This window comes from Cynocephalus volans, chromosome 9 (genome assembly GCF_027409185.1).
Source record: "Cynocephalus volans isolate mCynVol1 chromosome 9, mCynVol1.pri, whole genome shotgun sequence".
In the NCBI taxonomy this organism is placed as follows: domain Eukaryota; kingdom Metazoa; phylum Chordata; class Mammalia; order Dermoptera; family Cynocephalidae; genus Cynocephalus; species Cynocephalus volans.
Window position 1 is genome coordinate 13,466,447 of NC_084468.1, and position 23,343 is coordinate 13,489,789.

Genomic DNA, 23,343 nt, shown 5'->3' on the forward strand with positions numbered 1-23,343 from the left:
TCATAGATCACATGTATAAAATATCTTGCCTATTTGTGAACAGGTTGCCCTAGCTCTGAAAAGGTCAAGAAGTCCTGTCTACTTGAAGGAAAGCATTTAGGGAAAATGCAAAACCAGCTTAAACTGTTAACAAATTGTGCCAGGCATAAACAAGTATAGCAGAGAATTGTGAAAAGCACAGCTCACAAATTAAGAAAATTCAACAAGAGGACTTTGTAATTAGAAAGTCAGGAATAAAAGAAGAGAGAGTAAAAACTAGTTCTGGAAGGTTCAGATGTTGGAGTCTATTGGACTCACATGATTCTCCAAACCCGTGCAAACTGTCCTTGTAACCTAGTCCCACACAGTTCTCTCCTTGACAATTGCAAACACGGCTGTATGCAAGTATAATAAAAATTCTTGCTATGTGCTGAGTCCCTCTGAGGTCAGGTCGTTCATCTCCTGAAACCAGGTCATAGCAAGGCAAGAATCATTCCCACCATGTTTAGATGAAGAAACCGAGAAGCTACTCCACGAGAGGCAGAAGCAAGATTTGAAGCCAGGTCTTTCTGACTCCAAAGCCCATGTTCTTTCTCTGCTACAAACTGCCTTTATTGCATTAAGGAAAGAAGCTAGAGGCAGTGAGAAAAAAAGGGAATGGACAGGATGAACGAGAGGAGAGGAGAGAGGAAGAAATGACCATGGCGAGACAGCCATGGGAGCGAAGTGAAAAGCACTTGCCCTCACTTGCACATACACAGTTTGCAGAGAAAGAGTTGGAAAGTAAGCGCTGCAGCTGATGTGTGGGAGTGAGTCCAGAACAAACACACCAGCGCTGCAGCTGATGTGTGGCTTAGGGGGCCTGGTGACAGCAATGGACACCAGAGCAAGGTGCAGGAGACAGCCCGATTTCACACTCAGATGAAAAACAGAAAGGAAATAAGCAAGATGAGGGGTGGTGCAATTTAAGTTTTGTCTTCGTCAAAGCCCAGCTCAATTTGAGATGGAAGCCAATCAGATGGGACCTACATGGGTGAGCACGGGTCATCAGGCTGAATGAAAGCCGACGAGGTGCAATAGATTTTGCTCAGGTCCCAGAGAAATAGCACAGGTTGCGGATTGTTACCTGGGACTCTATCATAGGCACAACTTGTTGCTCGTGAATCATTTTAATATCTTCTGCATTTCCTTTCAGGGACTGTTCCAAAGTTCCTTGGTTCTACAAAAAGAATAAATTAAACAAAGATCAGCACCATCTTTGCAGACTCTGAAGCCCTGTCTCTACCCACAGGGGCCCAGCAGCCTTGCCATAAGCATGCAGCCCTCCCTGCACGGTGAGGGCGGTGGTTGGCACGGAGGCTGCCTGGGAGGGGCAGCAGCAAGGCAGCCCGCTTCCAATCACAGAGCCATGGCTGCTCAGCAGTGTCCCACACTCACGAGCCCTTCCTCAGTGGCAGCGGCTGTGTTCTCTCTTTCTCTTCTTTAGCATGATACAGCCACCATGTTTCCCCACTTGACAGATGAGAAAACTGAAAAGCTTTAATTTAACCCACACTTAAATAGTGTCTAGTATATTAACATACAGCAATCCTACAAGGTGGATACTATTACCCCCATTTTACAGATGAGGAAACTAAGGCACAGAGGGGTGAAATATCTTGCCCAAGCTCCCACTGACAGGAAGATGCTGAGTCAGGATCTAAACCCGGGTCTTCCTGCAGAGCCCAGATTCCTTGTTGTCACCAGGGTCTGCTATTTTTGAGAAGGGACCAGTTAAGGACATTTAGTCACCACCCAGCAGAGGAGTTGATGAGGGGGAAGCTTATAAGACTGGCCCGGGGCCTCTGCCCTCCCTCATCCACTTATTGCTGGCAACAAAGAGCACCACGTGGAATCTGCCTCCCACGTGCTCAGTTACTATTTCCTACACTGCAAGGAAAATGGTGTGTGTGTGTGTGTGTGTGTGTGTGTGTGTGTGTGCATGTGTGTGTGGAGGTAGAAGGGTTGACAGGGTGAAGCAGGTCTAGAACTACAGCAGAGAGGACACCAACATCAAGAGCAGAGGATGGGAGCTGCTGTGGTCACCCCAAAACTGCCTGGAAATACTCACGAGGTTTGGACCACATGGCAATGGCTGCTGAGGGGAACTTATGCATGAGAGGCGTTTTCAAACAAGGGATTACCTTGGCCTAAGGAACCTCTTGGGTAGCTTCCCTGAGAATGGTACTGACATTTGACATCTACAACCACTACACCATTTAGCCCAGCTATTTGAACTCACCGTCTGGTTTGCTTTTGCTTCCAGATCATTTGCAAATGATAAAAGATTCACTTTTGTGGGGGATTTACTAGACTACAAAAGAAGTAAAAAAAACTGTGTTATGTATATGGGATTTTTAAATCTTAACAACATCCAAAAGGCAACACATTGAACATAGGTCCATAACCATAAATAATAAAGTAAAGCTATCAATTCTTATAAAGGTGACAACATCTGCATTCTTATTTATACATATAAACCTATATTATTTTTATTCAATCACAGTATTCAGCCATAAAAAGGCATGACATGCAGATGCATGCTAAACATGATGAACCTCAAAACATGCTAAATGAATGACTCCAGACACAACAGGTCACATATTTACACGACACATCCCCAGAATAGGTAAATCTGCAGAAACAGAACACAGACTGGTGGTTGCCAGGGGCTTGGGGGAGGAGAGAATGAGGATCCTCTGCTCACAGGACAGCACTTCCTTCAAAATGATAGAAAAGCTCTGGATCTAGACAGGGGAGATACTTGTGCAACATTGTGAGTGTAAATGCCACAGAATTACTCACTTTAAAGGATTAGTTTTATGTTACGCAAATTTCATCTCAGTAAAAAAAAACAAAAAAAGAAATACACATATCCGATACTCTAATTTCTCCTCAAAAGATCAAGCATGAACCCAGGGGTCACACCTGAGCCAAGTAGGCGGGATAATCCATTTTGTCTATTCCATATTCAGCGAAATCCTGAAGGGCTTTTCTTCCTGCTGCATTCAGCAGAACAATGTTAAGCTTTATGTTCAGATTTTCAAATTCATCGCCTATGCTTCCAGCACGCTGCATGAAAAAAAAAGTTATAAATCAATCCATTATTGTCCAAGAATGTCACATACATAATGCTTGGAAAGAGCAATAAAACTACACAGGACAAATATATATATATATATATATATATATATATATATATATATATATATATATATATATATATATATATATATATATATATATATATGCATGCACTTGACTGGCATTTCTTCCTGCTACTGCCTTCCTGCCTCCTTCTCTGTGTCCCATGGCAAGCACTCTTCCAGGAGGCAGGGTGCAGAGCAAGATAGGATTCCCTCCCCACCCTCAAAGACCTCAAAGGGATGAGGCTGGGTCATAAGAGAGGTACACAAACTGCATCAGGACACCAGAGCCAGGGAGAGGCCTCCAAGGAAGTGGACGGGGAAGACAATATAGGAGAAGTGGCTTCTGAGCCCCCAGCCCTGACAAATGCAGATGCTGAAAGGGCAGGGTAGGCTGGCATTCCAGGGAAGGACCAGCACGCATAAAGCTGGGCCATGGGAAGACAAGGAAGATATCATCTGGGAAACAGCGTTTAGTTACTGGGATGGAGATCATAGGAATGTTGTTGTCGGTTTGGGGCTGTCCTAATAGCCAGTCAGTAGTTTCAGGCAGCAAGGAGTGCCTGAATGTCCCAGGTGACACTACCCAACCAGTATATCTGAGATGGCACATGGAGAAGATGACATGATGGGCAAATGAGTGGAGGGCATTTGTTTAGAGTTTGTTACAAAATTATATTTTATTTATGAATATGTAAGGAGGATTTAGGGAAGATAATCAATACCAAATTCATATGCAACTTTCAAATAAACCTCTTTGCATCTGAAAACCATCAAGCCGCAATGGCCTCCGTGATGCCTCAGTGGGCGAGCTGTGGGGCTTAGGGAATAACCTCCTCCCTTGGTATCTGCTCTCATTCTGGAAGCCCAAAAGAAAGAAGGCTCTCTAGATTCTTTTTTGCACAGCTGAGAAGACCAAAAGAGGCCCCCAGGTATAGGGGAGTGGGGACAGTCTGGGCTAATGGCACTCTAGGCCTGGGCAGCTGAAACTCCCTTGTTCATTCGTCTGGCCAGTGTGCTCTGGAATGGTCTTTCCTCAGAGTCTTAGGAGTCAAGACCAGAATGTAGACTCAGGCAAAGGAAGAGAGGACGTCATTCTATTTGGTCTGCTTCCATCCTTTCTGCCTCTTGCTAAGGGTCAGCAGAGCTCACCAGAGTCCACCTGAGTCCTGGGAGTCCTAGGGCCACAACGTGATACATAAAGAATGAGGACAGTTTGGACCGTCCTTCTCAGTGCCTAACACCCAATTCTGGGACCCGGCAGAAAAGGGGGCTGGCCTAGGAGGGCCAACCTCCCTGGGGACAACTGGGGCTCATTCCTATAGGAACCTCCACACTCAGCAAAATGAAATCTTTCCCTGTGAAGTGTCTACAGTGAGGTCCCTTTAGAGGTTCTTGCATAATCTACTAGAAAAACTCACAGTGCAAGAAAGAAAAGTGGTTGTGGGTGAGAAAATGTTTTGCAACTAGATAGAGGTGAAGGTTGCAAAACCTTGTGAACTAAAATGTCACTTGAAAATGGCTAAGTTTATCTTATGTAAACTTCATCTCCATTTTTTAAAAAAGAAAGACAACTGGATTTAGTAAAAACATATGTCACTCCCATGACTGGTTTTAGTTACAGTGCTCACCTCTTTAATGCTGAGATGTTCACTGATATTGAAGACGTTCTCTAGCTGGAATGCAGAGTACATGCTTCGATCCTTTTTGCAATCACTATGGGAATGAACAGAGAAATCATGACCCAGAAAGCACTTGAGGCTACCTCTGTCCACCGCTAAGGATGAGAGAAAGACTGTTTCTCTTTGTTTAGTCTGTGAACACAGAAGTGGGCTCTGGGGGTCACTGGTAGCCACACGAATTCCCCCAGCACCCCCCACTCTTGACTTCTTCCCCTGCTTTACTAACAGTCCCATTTTTGGAACAGATACAATAGGATTGATAAACGTGTCCTTCCATCTGTCTCCTCAGTGCTGTTTCCAGTACTGCTGGGACAAGTTTACAAATTGGGAAGAAATAATTTTTCATTAAAAAACAAAAACAAAATGATACTTGCTAGAAAGAGGTGCATTACAAAGGATATCATGGGCTTTATTAAAAGATTCTTGCCAAGCCCATTTCCTTTCCATATTTCCAGGGTTGAGCTCCACTTGCTAAATGGATGCTTAGACATATATTCTAACAGAGAGAGGGAAGGAGCCACAGACATGAAGATGGACGTACAGTTTGGCTATAAACCCGACTTGGTCATCTCAGTGAAATGGCCTGTCCTCTCCATGCCTCAATCCTATCTCTAAGACAGGGAAAAGTCTTACTCAGATGAGCGTAGAGAGTAGGCCTAGTCGGACACATATTCCTGCCACAAAGAAAGTCACATCCTGGGGGTGTCTCTTCCCTGCCACCGCAGCCAGAGCCCACCAGCCCCAAGGAATGCTTAGGAAAAGCAACTTTCCCACATCCCTAGGAGGTATGATACTCCTCTCCGGGGAACGAAGAAGTTGGTGATGTTGCAGTTAAGAGCTTGGTGCACTAACAACCAGAGGTAAGACCAGAAAGTTTGGCAGGAGACAGAATGACAAAGAGCCCCGTCCTCTCAGTCTAGGAATGGCAGACAGGTTTAACTGTGCACAGAAACGCTAATGGGTTGCAGATGTCTGCCTAGAGCATGCTGTTGAGAAGGAGCCTGAGACCCTGGGCCAAGTAGAAGAACACAAGCGATGACCCTCATTTGCTTCTGCTAGAGGTGTTGAAATTGAGACAGGATGTGACACGCGTGGTTCGGTCCCATCACATTCCGGGATGTTTGGGAGAAGCAAGCAGGTAGGGAAGAGAAGGGGATAGATTTAAGAAAGATTTAGAAGGTCAAGTCTCCAAGTAACATTTATGATGCTGGGTTTGGGGACAAAAGTTCTGAGTGTGGTCGCTGGACTCCAGAAACTTAGTTTTCACTGCTATGGGCTGAATAATGAAAACAAGGACTTTTCTCTGTCTCTTTACTTTGTACTCGCCCCCTAAGTGAGAGTGGGGTTTTCAAAAGCTTCCAAAAGACAGCCAGCCTGCTGCTTGCTACCTCCTGCCTTTGCCTACGTCCCCGGGCCTTGGTGCCTTTTTCCTTCCTTATCCAGCCAGTCTCTAGTCGTGTATTAAGATCATCTCGGGTGCCATTTCTCCCAGGAAGCCCTTCCTAATTCCTCCATCCCCAAGCTGCATCAGATGCTCTCCCTGGGGCTTTTCTAACAGCCTCAGTACATCTCTGTCTCCTATAAGTATATGACGTGCTCTATTCTACAGCCTTTCCTTGTGGATCTAGCTCCCTACTAGATTTTCCTTGACAGTAGGACCAGGGACTAATTCATCTTTGTATAATCTCCGAGATATCCATCAGTGTCCTCATGTAATAGTAAAAGTAATTGTTAATATAATACCTAGCTCACAGTGTTGCAAGTATTAGAGAGGAGTTTATATATACAAAATACTTCCATCATTCCTGGCACACAGAAAGCACCTTGTGGGTGTTAGCTCTTACAACTTTTTAAAATTACCATTATTTCTACTTAGCATAATATTTATTGAGTAACAGAAATAAACAGTACTGTCATAGCTATATTTGTTTTAAAATAACTTCTGTGGGTCAGCTAGAGAAACAAATGACCATTTATTATTAAATGAATGCATATTTTAAAATATTTTTTTAAATGCCAAAAAAAAAAAAAATGCAATGTCTAAAAGGGTATCTAACAATTCACAAAATGCTTAAGAAGTCTCTCTGTCAAATGCTGGCTAATACACTAAGTTATATAATAATGTCAGGCACAGGGTTAATATTTGCTTAAACTTCATAAAGAAACGCTAAGAGGGTAATAAGAACACTGAGAATGGTGGTTTCCGTGTAGAGAATGGGGACAGTCCCCAGGCATTTGGGGACTTGCCTCTGTGACCTCTTAAGACATTCTGCTCTCAGTGTGAAGTCACTATTGCCCGGTGTATTTTCAGTTTCATTCACTAAGAACACACTGTGTTAAAACACACATCCTCTAGCCCTCAGGTCTCACCATGGGTAGAAATAAAAGTCTCATTAGTGTTTATAAAGTGTACTGTGATTTGGTATCAAATAATCTTAAAGTGGCTTTCTTCCCCATGGCTCAGAGCAGACAGCTGCCAACGGGCTCACACTAGAGATCAAACACCTAAGACCATCAGTCATCAGACCAGCAAGACCGTTTCACCGTCTGGCAAAGGCACATGATGCATAGTTAGCAAAGAGTTACCCTAGATTTGGGAGGAAAGGAGTATTATACAGTGTTTGGAGGCTGCTTCAAAAGCTGAACTGAACAGCCGGGAAAACCCAACACTCCTTTGGGAGAAGCATAAACAAGGGAGAGACTATCAGTTTCTGAGGATATGGGGCCAAACCATTCCCAGTCTTGGTGGATGACCTGAGCAGGGGATCCCGGGGGGTCTTCCCTGGCATACAGAGGTCACCGGTCTCTTTCATGTGAGCATGTGCCTGTCTGGCTGTTGAACCTCGAAACACACTTAATGGAGAAGCACAGAATCTCAACAGGGGGAACAAGTGACCAAGGCATTGGGAAGAAAGCCACAGGAGGAGACAGAGCAAGACCGAAGCTCTTCAGCCTGAGAGAGGACATGCTTGGCAGAAAAGGGTTTGCAGGAGAAGGACTCTGGCTGCATGAACATCTGTCCAGCCAACTCGCTCAGCTGCCACCTCACTGCATAAAAGAGAGGGCATCTCCCCTCTTTGGAGGTACAAAGAGGCAAATGACAGAATGGTAAAAAAGGGTTTTCATCACACAGGAGAACAGTCTGTGGCACATCACTAATGCAGCAGTCAGGGCCTTGAAAACCCAGGGTGTGTATGAGATAGCATTCCAAGGATATTACCACAGGGATTTTTATCATAACATTCTACCAGCATTCCTATGTGTCAAAGATAAAAAAAAAAAAAGTAGATGAACAATCATAACAACAGGTATTATTTTGTCAAGTTTTGTGATGTGTCAGGCACTATTCTAATCTCACCTATCTCACTTAACCCTAAAACACTACCAAGGTCAGATTCCTATTACCATGATCCCTACTGAACAGACAGGAGGTGGAATTGCCCAAGGTCACGAGCCCTCAGAAACAGAGCCAGGACTGGAGCCCGGGTGGCCGGACTGCACAGACCAGCCCCTCCCTGTGTCATTGTTATCATGTCTGTGACTCGGACCTATTTGCTGAATTCTTGTTACATGGCTTTTACTTGGAGCAAGGTGGTTCTTGAACAAGACCTTTCACGGGGTCCTGTTAATACATCTTAAGGTCACTTTACCCAGTGAGTCCCAAGCACTGCTGGAGGGAGGGACCTTGAGACATGACTATTCCAAGGTCTAAAAGACTTTCAGGAAAAGGATTACCTTTTTGGTTTCATTTCTGCTATCTCTTTGCTAAGACTAAATAAAAGCTTAACTCTGAAACTGGCAAGTCTTGTCATTAAGGTTAAAAAACACTCTGAAAGCAAAATTCTCATTCTGGAAAAAGAACATTTTAAATAGTAAAATCCACAATGCAATTATGGATACCTGTAAACTTGTTCAAAAGTGAGCTTAATATCTGATTTATTAAGAATCATGCCAGAGAGATAGTATTTCCAATCCTCATTTAGTAAATAGGGTGTATCCAAAACCTAGAACAAATAAAAAAGCATTTTTTTTTTAAAGAAAGGCAGTTAAACACTAACATACATACATATAATAAAATGAATATTCTGTTCAATGTATTTTTGAGATTTTTCATATCATGATTTTCCTCATTGATTTCCAACTTAAAACTAGAAAATGTGTGATTGGAATAAATCAATTGATCGTTGGGTAGCATCAATCAGAATTATTAAAATTACTTTTACTTATTTTTTGAGGACATTTTGTTTTAGTAAAACAAACACATTAGAAATGAGAGCAGAATATTCTGAATAGATTCAGAATAGCTAACATCAGGCCATGGAGCAGCAGGCCCAGGTCTTCACTACTTCTCTACGGGCAGAATGAATTAAAATTCACACACTCTCTGACTCCCCACCATATATATTATTTCATTTTTATTTATTTTTGTTTTTTTACTGTTTTACTTTTAAGTTTTATTTATTTTGTTTATTTTTATTTTTTTTCCAACATATATTTTTAAGATGGGCAAACTCGTGCACGACTATGTATGTGTTTGAGAAGTACTGAAATGGTTTTGAAACATCCCCTACTTTTTAAGACATCCCCTACTTTTTAAGACTTACTTTTTAAGCCTGGTTTGATGTCTTTTATTTTTTTATCAAGAGGCCAAATGGACATAATCTGACCCACCAACGCTCTCAATTTAATTTCCCTCAACCAAATGAATAACTAAAATACCATGACAACAACAGGTTACCTTAGCAGTCATTCACATGATTTCATAACACAGATTTGAGGTGGAAAATAGATAAAATAGAAGAGGGAAATCAAAATATATTTTAAAAATCAGAATCTGGAGAAAAACATCAGAAAGTCAAAGTTAGACCAAAACTTCCCCATCAGAGAAAGCTAAATGGCCGACTGGCCCCGCCAAGGTCTTAGAGGGAGAAAGTGGGGCCTGAATTCAGTTCCTGACTGCCCGTCAGCTGCTCCCCAGGGACAACCCTTGCCACGAGGTGTGGACTTCATCAGTCTCTTTCACTTCACATTTAGGGCCCTAAGCCATCTGTGTGCACATCTTCGTCACCTGGGAAACTCTTGAAAATATGAAAAACCTCCTGGGGTGTGTGGGAGGAACCTGGGAATTTCTCTTCTGGTATTCTCAGTCACATTTGAAAACTATGCAGAGGAGAATTTTATTCCCCCAAACTATTACAATCCACATCGTTGAGCAGGACTTCATTCCCAGCACTGGTTTCACTTACAATCATAAAATAAGAATACTATCATTTTTTTTTCGTACTTACAAATACAGAGAATCCCAACTTACTGAATTAAAACCAAACTGCTCATGTTTTCACATTGCTCTTGAACTAACTCACAAGATATGGGAAATGCAAGTTTCCATTCAAATCCTCTTATAACGAGTAGAAAACCCACATTTACCTGGAATAACTTCCTGTTTGCATAAGGTTCACAGATCAATTTTTCCACATTTGCACCAATGAAAAATGTAAGAACCACGATGGTCATCAATATCCAGCAAAAGAGGAAACTTAATCCAACCCCACTGGAAAAAAATACAAAGTTAGTAATTCTACAAGAAATTCTTAAATATTACCCACTAGTACTTACTAATCTCATGCAGAAGGATGGCAGAGAGTGGCATACACAGCAGCACCAAAGGCAGGTGGGGGTGCACTGGAGAAAGCCTGGGGGGCCCAGGGAGGGGAAGCCACTGAGGGGCTTAAGGCACAGGAGGAACACGACCTGATTTCTCTGTGAACAAGAATGCTCTTGGCATAGAGTGAAAGATGGGCTGGAATGGTGCCAACACAGATGAGATACCACCATGGAGGCTGTTGTCATGGCCCGGGATGGTGGCCTGATGGGGCAGGTGGTTGTAGAGAGTCAGTGGATGAGAGATATCAAAGGAGGCAGGTGCAGCAGGGTGTGTGAAGAGCTGTATACGAGAGGGAAGGGAAGGAAGGAGTCCAAGGGTTGTGACAGGGGACACTGATGCTCTGGAAGGGAAGAGGAGATGGGGTGGGCATCAGTCAGGTTGCCAGTGAGACATTGCAGTGGAGATGTTGGGCAGGAGTCAGACATGTGTCTGGAGCTCAGCTACCTGGGTTAGACACATACCCCAGCAGTAGCTTAGAAACGATCCTTTGTCCCTGGGGCTAGACAGGAGAGAGAAGCAGCCCAGGACTGGGCCGGGGATGCTTCACCATGTAAGGAGCAGGCAGTGGAGGGATAGCCAGCAAACAAGAGCAAGATGAAGAGTCAGAGAAGTAGGAAGGAAGCCATTTGGGTGGGTGTCACTGAAGGGAAAAGGGGTGTTTGCAGAAGGCGGGAGTGAGCAGCTGTCTCCCTATACCAAAGTCCTGGAGGTCACCACTGGTTTAAAAGGAATGGAGGTTGACTTCAGTGTATGGTGAAAGGTATGGGTCTAGTTTCATCCTCCTGCATATGGATATCCAGTTCTCCCAGCACCAACGTGCAATCGATTTAGAGTTTTCTTTTACTCTTTACAATTGAAAAAAGTACTCAAACCAAGGAAGGATATCACACCAAGACACCTACTCTGCTGGAACCCAGAGTACACGGCCTAGAGTCAGCACCCGGTGTCCTTCCTGCATGTCCACCCCGCACGTGACAAGGAGGAGCCAGCACTCACACCATGAGGAAGATGCCTCCGGTGTTGGAGACGCAGCCTCTGGTGGTCGGGGTGGCGTGCCTGTTATAGCCATACACGCCACACAGCAAGCCCAGGTAATAAAACACCACGATGAGGGTCACCACAAAGCAGATGATCAAGCAACCCAGCCACCTGGTGAAGCAAGCACACACAGTGTTATTACACATGAAACAGGTGCTATTCCCATCACACAAAAGTAGTTGGACTACAGCTGGACCAGGTGAGCAATTCCTGGCAATCTAACCAGAGTCCTTCATAAATTCCCCCGAGGGAGATATTGTGGTGAAAAGATCTCTTCCCATCCCTAGTCCTCCAACCCAACCAAACCAGAACCTTTTAGTTTTATCTCCACTTTGAAGTACTCTCTTGATGGTCATGGCACTGTTGCTTCTTTCCTTTGTCTTTACTCCCAAAGGCATTTCATGGGGCCCATAAGCAGGGCTTAGCTTTTCCAAGGCTGCCAATAAAAAGACCCCTTAAGACTTTTAAGTTCTTTCAAGGTTCCTGACGCTGTTATGATGATGGGATGAGGACAGATCATGACTAGGCTACGGCTAAAGAAATAATGGGCTTTTCCCCCTAGCTTTCCTCTAAAATATTTTGTGGTTGCAGGAAGATTTGGGGGCATTGTGTTCTCTCCTGAACCAGAAACCCTCTACGTGGCAGATGCATGGAATATTTAGAATTTTACGAGCATCCTAAATTAAATGACTGTAGAATGCAAATGTCAATTTTGTAATGGTCCAGTGAAGCGTTTTAGGATAATGGATCCTCAATTAGGTCTTACTGGCATTCCCAGAATGTACAACAATCTTTCCCAGCAGCTCAGGAGCATTCAAGGGTAGAAATGCTTCCCAACATTTAAGACACTAAAAAACAAAGAATTTATTCCTGCTCGGTATTTCTTGACAAAAGTCACCACTAGAGCTTTTCATTCAATTAAGAGCAATCTCAGTAATTATTATAATAGCCACCAGCAGCCATTCTGTGGAGGTTTGTTCCAGATACTGGGGACACAAAATTAAATAAGCCATGGAGCTTGGCCTCAGAAAACTTTTCAGTTAATGAATCATCTTCTTGGTTAAATTTCTCTTTAAAATAAGCTTATCGTCTCGGGGCAAGGGGGAGGAAGAAGGGAGAGTGGGTGGCAGACAGGTAGACAGATAATTGGACTATTCTTTCTCATCTGTGAAACTCTGATCTCTAATGAGACTGTACGTTCATTGAGAAAGGGTCTTTCTTAGGTTTGTCCTCATACCTAGCCCCATGGTGGACACAGGCAGGTGCCCCTTGGAGCTTGTTGATTACAGGGCAATGCTTAAGAGCAGAGCTAGACGGGGTTTGAAAACCCACCTCTGCCATATTCTAGCTGGCTTTTCCTTAGTCACTTCACCTCCCTGACTCCCAGTTTCCTTGCTTATAAAACAAGGTTATAAATGGAACACAACCCAGGGGACTTTTGCAAGTCTTAAATGAGATGTTGCGTGTAAAGTGCTTGGTGGGCACACTGAAACCGTTCCCTAAAGGCTAGTCATTGCTGTTATTAGTTTATTATTTATCTTGTGCTCTTGCATAAGAAATAACCTGAATAAGAATGGTTCTCCACTGGCTCGGGCAATATGAAAGGTTCAAGGGACAGGTCATGGGGCTGAGTCTTTCAGAGAGGAAAGTGCACCTTCTATCTCAGATGATCGCGGAAAGTTCTCAAGCCCCAAGTCCTTCCCTCCCCAGCGCTCACTCTGGAAAGCCCACCATCACGCCCCCGCACCAAACCCTAGCATGGCATTTTCTAATGGGGCAAATGACCACTGAGCACAGCATCCACTCACTGAAGCTCTGAGAGCAACTTACTGGTTTCAAGGCACAGCTAAGAGGCTGCTGCTCTGTCAGTAAGAACCAACCTCTGTGTATTTATTTTTAAAACAATAAAAAAGGAATATTTTCCAAATGTCCGTTTTAATTACCTTTAAGTTTTAAAATCCCATTACATGCCAGGCTTGACAATTATAACTAAGATTCTGGAGACCACTAATGACATCACAATTGGAAATTATTGAATATTTGGCTCACAAACTTAAAGTCTTCAACTTTTTTTTTTTCCTTTGGAACGCTTCATGAATTTGCATGTCATCCTTACACAGGGGGCCATGCTAATCTTCTCTGTATTCTCACAATTTTAATATATATGCTGCCCAAGGAAGCACTTCAACTTTCTCAATGAACATAATCTAGATTTAACACATATCAGGTCATGGCCTCTTTGTACAATTTGCTCTCATAAGATTATCCTAGTGATAATGTCAGTTTTTTTATCCTGTTCCCTACTAGGGTTCACTCTCCTAGTTTACCAGCTCAACCGAGGCACTCACCAGTATGAATCATATTCTTCCAATCTGGGTAAATAGTAGTGGACGTAACTTTCAGTGTTATTAATGTAACCAGTGAAAGTTGGCAGCATATTCTGAATAGGAATATGTTGGGTTATATTGTTGATATCTGAACCAATGGTATTCAAGGTCATTTTGACATCTGAAAACAAAGATACTTGGGTTATGCACGTTTAAACATGGAACAAACAGAAACTGTTCTGGAACCAAACAGAAGAGCTTGAACCACTTTTAGTTTTTCCCATGTTATGCATATATTTAAAATATGATCCATAACAAGCATGAATATAGCCTACAATAACATCTACAACAAGCATGAATACAGCCAAGACCATCAAAAAGCAATTAACAAAACAGCAAGCTGTGAGTGCTGACTTTAATGAGATGGTGCTGAAGTCAAGCCAGAGTTTTCTTCTACTTACTTCACTAAAAAAAAAAAAAATGCCCCAGATAATTAAATGTATGATGTGCCAACCACATGTCAAGCACTTTTTATAAATGTTAACTTATCTACTCTACTGAAATAGATATTCTTATCCCTCATTGTACTAGCAGTGACCCTGAGGTGCACAGAAGTTAAATTACTTGCCCATGGGTCTCTTTTTTAGAAAGCACTGGTAATGGGATTGAAACTCAGGTGTACCTAATTCTGAACCAGCTGCTACATGATTTTTTAAAAAATAATTAATGACAAAAATTCCTCCATGTAAGAAATGGCATTCAGGAACACAGGAATTCTACAGGACCATGTTTTGAAAAATCGACCCTCAAATTTTAAAATTTATTAAAATTTTACCTGACTTATACAAGTTGGGATTTATTCAAGAAGTGCATCTATGTCTTCTTGCTATAGATTGAATTGCATGCCCCCAAAGTTTAATGTACTGGAAACTTAATCCCGCTATGACAGTGTTAAGAAGTTGGGAAATCCTATCATGGTAAGTGAAAGGTGGGGGCTTGAAGAGGTGGTTAGATTGTGAGGACCAAGCCCTAGTGATGGGATTAATATATTAAAAGTTTAATGGTGTTCATGGGCATGGTTCTGAGGGCTTTAAAAGGAGAGCACACATGAGAAGCACTCTCTCTCTTGTTCTGCCATCTTACAATGTAATTCCCTGCACTGCTGAAGTCACCACCAAAGAAGGCTATCACTAGATGTGTTCTCTGGACTTTGGACTTTCCAGCCTCCAAAACTCTAAGCAATAAAAACTGTTTCTTTACAAATTACCCAGTTTCAGGTATTTAAGCAACAGAAACAGATTAATACACTCCTATATGCAAAAATCAAGTATTTCCAGTAGTCAAACAGTTCCTATTAATATACATCTTCATTTCTCAGAGAGGAGATAAGTTGAAAGAAAGTTGTCTGAAAAGTATCTGTCCATCACAACAGGTCCCAGGATCAAAACTACCCAGGGCTCAGGGTGTCACCTGGACCAATGATCACACAAGTTCTGAAGTTGACTTTATCCACAGTGATTCTCAACACGGACATACTAAGAACATACTAATCAGTTAAAAAAACTCCATTGATGCTGAAAAAGCAATAAAGCTCTTTGCAGCAGCAGAGACAAGATTAGCAGTTCTCAAAATGTGAGCCTGGAGCTCCTGGTGAACTTCAGGTAGATGGCATAGATGGTAGCTTGGTCTAAAATGCAATTACATAAAAATGGTGGGAGCCTTTTCAGAAGTGTGCTTTTCACATAGATATGAAATCTAGACTTTGGAGACACCAAAATGAACAACTGAGTATCAGGTGTTTGGACGTGGCTCAGAGGAGGAGACCATTACTCCACCTCCCCGGCACCTCCTGCAAATGGTTCGTGTGCCACTATACTTGAGAATCCACCTCCAAGATGACAGGGGCTCTTTTTTACCTCTGGGGTTTTGAGATATGTGATACGTAGATTCCCCATCACCTAAAACAGTTCCTTAGGGTCCCTGCCTACTTCTCAACCTCTCTTGTCTGCACATAGCTTTGGTGACTCTATATGTGACTGGTGCCCTCTCTCAGCAATTCCTTCTTCAAGCCTCAGTTTAGTTTTGGTTTTTTTTTTTTTGTCTTTTTCATGACCGGTACTCAGCCAGTGAGTGCACCGGCCATTCCTATATAGGATCCAAACCCGCAGCGGGAGCGTCGCTGTGCTCCCAGCGCCGCACTCTCCCGAGTGCGCCACGGGCTCGGCCCCAAGCCTCAGTTTAGATGTCGCTTTTTCCGGGAAGCCTTCCACTACCCTCTCTCCACCTGCACTCCCTTGCACATACCTGGTCCTGTTACCAGACTGTGATAAATGGCATCTGTGGAGATGCCTGGCTGAAGGACAGGCAGGGGCCATGTCTTATTGATCTCCTATCCCCAGCCTTGGTAGAGCCTGGCACAAAGCAGGCACTCAAAAGTGCATCCAGGCTAGAACCGAACCATCAGAACACGGGCACTAAGGACGTGAAAATAAACACCTGATGTCAGGCTGATGGATTGGTGCTCGCCTGGCCCTAGGAGAATGCTGGCTTGTGTTTAGGCAACAGCCCCATGTGCAACGGGCTGTGCTCATGCATGCTGCACACTTTGCCTTGTCACACTTACAAGGGAGGGCTGCACATATGCGCAGGAGAGGTCCAGAGAGGGGAAACAAAAAAAGGAAACACAGAGATTAATAAGCAGGTGGCTTTCAGACATACAGCACGCACTAGCCTTCAGATGTTAGCATAGGAACACGTGAACTTTCTCTCTCATGTCTTAATATTTTAAAGTAGAATCTCATGGTCAACAAAAGGGAACCTGTAACACATCTAAAGCACTATGTAGTAGAATAAAATACTTTTTACCCAAACTCTTAATGGGCTGGAAAAAAAAAATTAAATAGCTCTAACATAATATATTTTAAAACTACTTGGTCAACAGATAAAAAGAAGCACTGAGAAGATGATTTGAAAAAAAAAAAAAAAAATAGAAGATAATCTTACATAGCTTCAGAGACTTCTCCAAGAAATAAACCAGGTTTGTCCCTATTCCTGCACAAAGAACTGCTTACATTGTGTTCTCTCTCTGTACATTCACGCCAAATACCACAGCCCGACTACAGCGTGATTCAATAATTTAAGGCCAACAGAATCCTGTCAACATTGATTATCTCTCCAAAATTGTAAGCAACCTTAAAAACTAAAATAGCATTACATCAGCATCAGTGGACAGATGAAAATTTTCCTAAAAGGCAAAATAAATCCTGATACATAGTATTCTTTAAAAAAATCAATTTTAAGTTTGTTTAGAAAATATAATAATCTACAGTTTTTTTCTCAGTGAAAGCCAACAGAACGTGACCTTCCAAACAACTGCTGCTGTAAGGCCTGTGAGAGCTAGAGGATTGTTATCCTGGGTGGCCCTCAGCCATGCAGGCGCTAACTGGATGTATGATGGTAATAAGGGCTAAATAAGAGGATTACTTTTTTAGATTCTACATCACTGACTAAAGATGACAGAATTGAAAAGCTCCGATATTCATTTAGTTTTCAAGGTTTTGGTGAGAGACTATTTTTTAAGACGAAAGAACAATACAGTTCTCAACAATACAGTTCTTTATACTGACCGTAACAAAGACAGATGCAAAATTACCTCAAACTATGAATCTCACCTGCTATGATGTCCGTGGTTTGGTTGCCTATGCTCTCAGGTATTTCATTAAAGGATTTATAGCCCTAAAAGATATTTTGAAATAAATTGATATACGCAGTTGAAGACCAGTTGACTAGCACTCATTTTTCAGCTTTATATTGAGTAGAGAAGTAAAATAAAAATATATTACATTTATCTTAAAGCTAAAATTACCATTATATAGTCATCAAAAGTCTAAAAAAAATTCCCCTTTAGAGAATATTTTCTTTAAATTTTATCAATCAAAATCATGTTAAAAGTTTTTCATACAGGGTGTCCCCATAATTTTTAAATGAACTAAATTACTCACACAGGTCCTAGGAATTATTATGAATACATATATCTATACAAGTGGTTCTCAACTGGGGGCAATTTTGTCCCCCAGGGAATGTACGGTAATGTCTGGAGAAATAATTATTATCACAATTGTGGGGTGTTACTGGCGCTGTCTGCATACAGGTCAGGGATGCTAATAAATACTCTTCAGTGCATAGGACAGCCCTCCCAACAGAGTTATCCAGCCCCAAGTGTCAACAGTGCTGAGGTTAAGAAACCTTGATCTGTACAATACACATGTGCAGATGTAAGTGAATTTCCAAAAATAGAGCCTTACTTTCCAATGTAATTACAAAATAAAATTAGAGAATTACTCTCATAGAAAAAAATAAAATGATGTCCCAAACACAGCTTACAGCAAACATAAGTTATATCAAGTCTAAACAAAAACAAAAACAACCATGCCAAATTATATGGCTTTGGAGAAAAATCCACGAGAAGGAAATGTCATTATTTCCAAAGAACTGAACTAAACATGCAACCTTTCCTCCGGAAGGGGTTTAGTTTGTTTTTCTTCACTGTCTGGTGTATTTAGCCATCTGCTTGGGAACGCTGCCATGCTCACAAGCTTCATAAGATTTACAGTGTCACCCAGTTTCCACTTTAGCCCAGCTACGTCGAATGCCACAAAAAGAATATCCACGACTTCTGTTTCTTCAAAGGTGACAAAGCTACCCAGCACACTGTGCTTGTGTTGGTTTGCTGTATGCCAGACCCTTTTATATTTATCTGCATCTGAACTTGCAGCAGTCACCCACCATGGGGGGTTTCACTGCTGGAACGAGCCTTACCGGTCTCCTGGTTCAATTCCTTCATTTAACAAACAAGGTGAAACCAGAGTGCAAAGACTAAGAATTTCAAATGAGTTATTTAAGGTGACACTTACTTGGTCAGTATATGTAGATGAGTGTTTAATAAACACTTGGACTTTTTTTACACCCATGCTAAAACACAGAGTCAAGAATAAACTATTCTCTCCTTTTCCCATAGGCCTAGGGCACTCTACTGAATCATAATCCATAAAGAAATATTTATTGTGTATTCAATATCTATTGGTTGAATAAATAGCAACAATTGGTAAGCTACCGGGAAAATCATGGTATTCCAGACCAATGCTGTCCCTGCCTTTTTTGAGAGTTACAGTCTAGTGGCAGGAACAGAGATGTTAAATCATTACAGTTAATGCAGAACTTAACAGAGAACCTTTGCAATGCTGTAAGAATGAATTTAAAAAGCTTTTGACCTACTCAAGGTCCCTAGAAGAGGCCTTGTTAAGAAGGTGATATTTGAAGCTTAAAAAATGAAATATCTAGGCAAAGGAGGGGGAGAAAGAAGAGAGTGCCAGGCAGAGGGCACAGCATGTGCAAGTGTGTGGAAGGAGGAAGGAGCAAAAGAAAGCCACCACGGCTAACTCGGAGACACAGGGGAGGCAATTTGTATCAGAATCAGTGTGGGGTCCAGCATTACACCCACTAAATCCCAGGCCCCAGGAAGGCAGAAGTCATGTTTTTCTTGATCTCTTATGGTTTTAGCTTACCAAAATTCCTTGTATTGGATTGATGAACAAAATTATATGGAAAATAAGAGCTGTCGCCCTTATTGGCAACCCCTCTCCAGAATTTCACTGCTTTTCTGCTCTTTCCTATTTTTTTACACACCAGTCTACCCTTTTAAATAATATAAAATAAGCTACTGTATTTTTTTCCAAAGAACATACCTCTTGGACCAGGTCGTCCAAATTGGTTCTAAGAATGTTCTTAACATTGGCAAGTTCCGTATCCACAAATGGGAGCTGAAAATGTATAAAACAAAATATAACATAAGGTGGTCACCCCAAAAGTTATTTCTTATAGAAAAAGAAGTCATCTTATATCCAGGTCCCAGTGTCTATATTATAGGGTACAATCTCAATTTTTTTCAAACAATAGAGTCCTGTTTGGGGAAAACACTTTAGCTCAGGCACTAATTATTAGATGTTGGAGGTCTCCTGATACAATCAGCTAAAAATGAGCCAAAGAAATTTAACACAGATATAATATGTGTGTTAAATCTCAAGTACTGAATATTGATGAATAAAACTGTAAACAGTCTTTTTAAAATTACTTTTTAATGTAAGCAGTCAGTGGTTATATTGGTGAGAAGTCCAGAATAAATTTTTCATTTACAGCATTATGTATGGATTTATAGTGTTCTGGCTTTTACCAACACTGAGAAAAATATCATGTGCCTCTTGACATAATGTACCAAGAAGGACACAATATTATCGCTCTACATTCCTTGGCAAATATGAGTAACTTAAATTTAATCATGAGAGAACACCAGACAAACCTAAATTGGAGGTCATTCTACAACACAAATGGCTTATTCAAAAGTGTCAATGTCACACACATACAAAAAGACAGATTGAGAAACTGTTCCAGATGAAAGGGAATGAAAGAGTCACGACAACTAATGTTAATGTGTGATCCTGGCCTGGACCCTGGATGGGAAAAAGAAAAGATAGTTGTGAAGGGCATTTTCAGAAAAATCTACAACATTTGAATAGAAACTGTGGATTAGATGACAGTGTTGGGTCAATGTTATTATATGTCCTAACTTTGATAACTGTGTAATGGTTATGTAAAGTTAGAAAATACAGTAAAATAAATGTTTGAAAGTACATTAAAATAAAAAGTTACCCCTGCAAAAGATATGTATCTTCATATCTACTTTTTGGAGTCACCGAATAGTGTTTTAGAGCTTAGTTGCATTTATTATTTTATATAAAATGTGAGGTATATATATATATATATAACTAAATTAATAAATTAAACATCATGAACAGACACGATCATTTTATCTACATGCTAGAACTCTATATATTCAAGTTGCCCCAAATTCTTTTTTTTTTAAATCTTATGTTTGGGAAAATGGGGGAATTACCTTCTATATCAGCATATAAGGTTAACATACTAGGCATATCTTTTTTAAATATATTTTAATTTTAAAGGTCTACATGAATGTATTCTGCTTCCTTTTTTCTTTTTAAAACTTAATTTATTATATGTGTCATCAAGTGGCAGAGAACTCCCAAGGGCTCCTCTTTACTCCTTTGCTCCTGCTGTGGCCATTCTACTGGGGTGATGGGATGACCCAGGAAGGTTGACAGAGGCCCAGGGGTTACTGGTCTCTGACCCAGGCCTCTGTGACCTGATAAGACCACCCATACTTGGCCCTGCCCGGGGGACCCTGAGCACGCAGCCCTGAGCATACAGGTTCACCCTGCTCACCTGGCTAAAGTCCGTGTTGATCCCCAGCTGGCTTAGAGACATTCCGATGGTGGTACAGGTTTCATTCACTGGGTACGTGGAGCACTCAGGGTCGCTGAGTGACCTCTGTAGGCTATATTTGGCATCGACCAGGCTTCTGTTAAGTTGTACATTTCCATCGCTCAGTGCATTCAGGCTGTTGTTCATGTTCTCCAGGGCCTCTTTGGTCATGTTGATTACTGTAGAAACACCACCCTGTTCAGAGCAGAGGCACCAAATCCCTTCTCATCAACAAAAGTGGTCTAAATGAACTCAAGGTGAACTTGTCAATGACCTTAGAGGCACCTGCTGGGAGGGCTGTCTAGAGCAGGGCACGGGGGGCAGGGCATGGCTGGGCTCCTCCCCCAGCTGTTCCAACCAGCTCAGCTCTCCTGCTTGGGGTCTTTCTCAAACAAGAAGCAGGGGGAGGTCACCAGCTCAGAAGCATGATGGGGACACCTTGGCACCGTGTTAACTGGCCAGCAGCGGCTGGCAAAGGGGTCATTGCCCAATCTTGAAGAGGTCAGTCCAAACAAGTCAATCCCAAACACTTGTAATCCACATCTCCCAATTTAATGTTCCATGGAGTACCTCTCCTAGTCCTTTCTACTTTGACTTCAAGATAAGTCATTTTAAGGCAAGAAACAACAACGGCAAAGAATGACAGATGATAAAATAAATTCATGGTCCAGGAAATGCGTGTGTATTTAGGCACCATCCAGAGACATTCTGGGTTATGTGTAATATTTTGTCATGTCCCAGGAAGGACTCAGAAGTAACAAATATTATATATTTTCCAAAAGCTTCAAAGCATTTTATGCCTATAAAATATTAACTGGGTTGTAGCTCTGGGAGTCATACCAGGCCTATCAAGATCACATACATTATGTATCTGAAGTAAGTGGAAAAGATATTGCAGATTCTCAAATTTTAGTTAATTAACATTTTACCAGCCCACAGCACATTTCCTTCATAGGTCCTGACCTGCAGCCCAAACATGATTTGCACAACAAAACTCACATGTATCTGCTCTCTCCAAAGACCACTATACACATAACGCTGCAAAGCATTGTTAGCAAAAAATTTGCTGAACAGTTTATTAAGCACATTTTAAGAAGCTCTGACAACACCAGAGGCTAAACTTTACTGTATTCAGGATGACCAAAAAAAAAAAAAATATATATATATATATATATACACACATATATAGAAAGAACTTTAATAATAGTATGGGAAGCACTGAAGAGAAGAGTAAAATCCTTTTAAATTATATCTAAAAGGCACTATAATTCAAATACTAAAAATTGTAGGAGCACTGGGCAAAAAGTAAAGGTACATGCCAACCATAATGCATCATTCATATACTTTTGCACAGATTTTACATAGTCTTGGAGCTGGAGGAGTTTTTGGAAGACGGATTTTCCAAATGCAGTGATGCACAAAGGGTCCAGGGTGCAGAATGCCAGGCATCGTCCCGTCGCCACACCAGTGCTTGAACTCCAGATTCCCAACTCTTCCTCCGAAGGTACACCGTGCTGCATTCCCGTGGATGGCATGCAGCACCCTACATGTTAATCCTCCCAAATGTGCCAAATCCCATCTAGATGACCCAGATAGCATAGGGTCCACCACTTCCCAGCTACCCAATTGCTGTAGATCAAATTGTGTGTCCCCGCCAAATCCACACATTGAAGCCCTAACCCCCAAAGTGACTGTAGTTGGAAACAGGGCCATTAGGGAGGTAATTAAGATTAAATAAGGTCGTCAGGGTGGGGCCCTAATCCAATAGGACTGGTGTCCTTATAAGAAGAGGAAGAGACACCAGAGATGGGTGTGTAAGACAAGAGGAAGGGAGGAAGAAAGGAAGGGAGGAAGGGAAGGAAGGAAGGAAGGAGGGACAGAGGAGCTACATAGAAAAGAGCCAGGATAGGAAGGCAGAAGACATGGGTCTCTGAGTTCACATCCCTTCTCTGGGCCTCAGTTTCCTTGCCTGGAAAGGAAATGGTTGGTGATAAAGAGAACAGATGCCTGGAGACACGTAAGGCAGCAACATCAGAGGATCAACCTTTAGACTATGGCTGGACCCTTTGCAGGGTCAAGCAGAAAGGCAAGAAGAGACCCTTTCAATTAGTTACGACTCATCTTAACAACCG

General features: G+C 41.9%; 1 protein-coding gene and 1 non-coding gene across 2 annotated transcripts in view; both read right to left on the reverse strand.

Annotated features, from left to right (window-relative positions):
• The window catches only part of PROM1 (prominin 1), a 116,979-nt gene that overhangs the window by 16,367 nt on the left and 77,269 nt on the right, over positions 1 to 23,343 (reverse strand). The window contains exons 8-18 of the mRNA XM_063108050.1: positions 21,173 to 21,390; positions 19,621 to 19,695; positions 17,548 to 17,611; positions 13,898 to 14,057; positions 11,508 to 11,660; positions 10,274 to 10,397; positions 8,747 to 8,850; positions 4,796 to 4,880; positions 2,947 to 3,090; positions 2,261 to 2,332; positions 1,106 to 1,198 (exon numbers count right to left, since the gene is read on the reverse strand). Coding sequence (XP_062964120.1) covers positions 1,106 to 1,198; positions 2,261 to 2,332; positions 2,947 to 3,090; positions 4,796 to 4,880; positions 8,747 to 8,850; positions 10,274 to 10,397; positions 11,508 to 11,660; positions 13,898 to 14,057; positions 17,548 to 17,611; positions 19,621 to 19,695; positions 21,173 to 21,390 — 1,292 coding nt within the window. The remainder of the gene's footprint in view (positions 1 to 1,105; positions 1,199 to 2,260; positions 2,333 to 2,946; positions 3,091 to 4,795; positions 4,881 to 8,746; positions 8,851 to 10,273; positions 10,398 to 11,507; positions 11,661 to 13,897; positions 14,058 to 17,547; positions 17,612 to 19,620; positions 19,696 to 21,172; positions 21,391 to 23,343) is intronic.
• Positions 13,625 to 13,732, reverse strand: LOC134386674 (U6 spliceosomal RNA). The gene has a single exon (XR_010024505.1). It is a non-coding gene; the product is annotated as a U6 spliceosomal RNA (small nuclear RNA).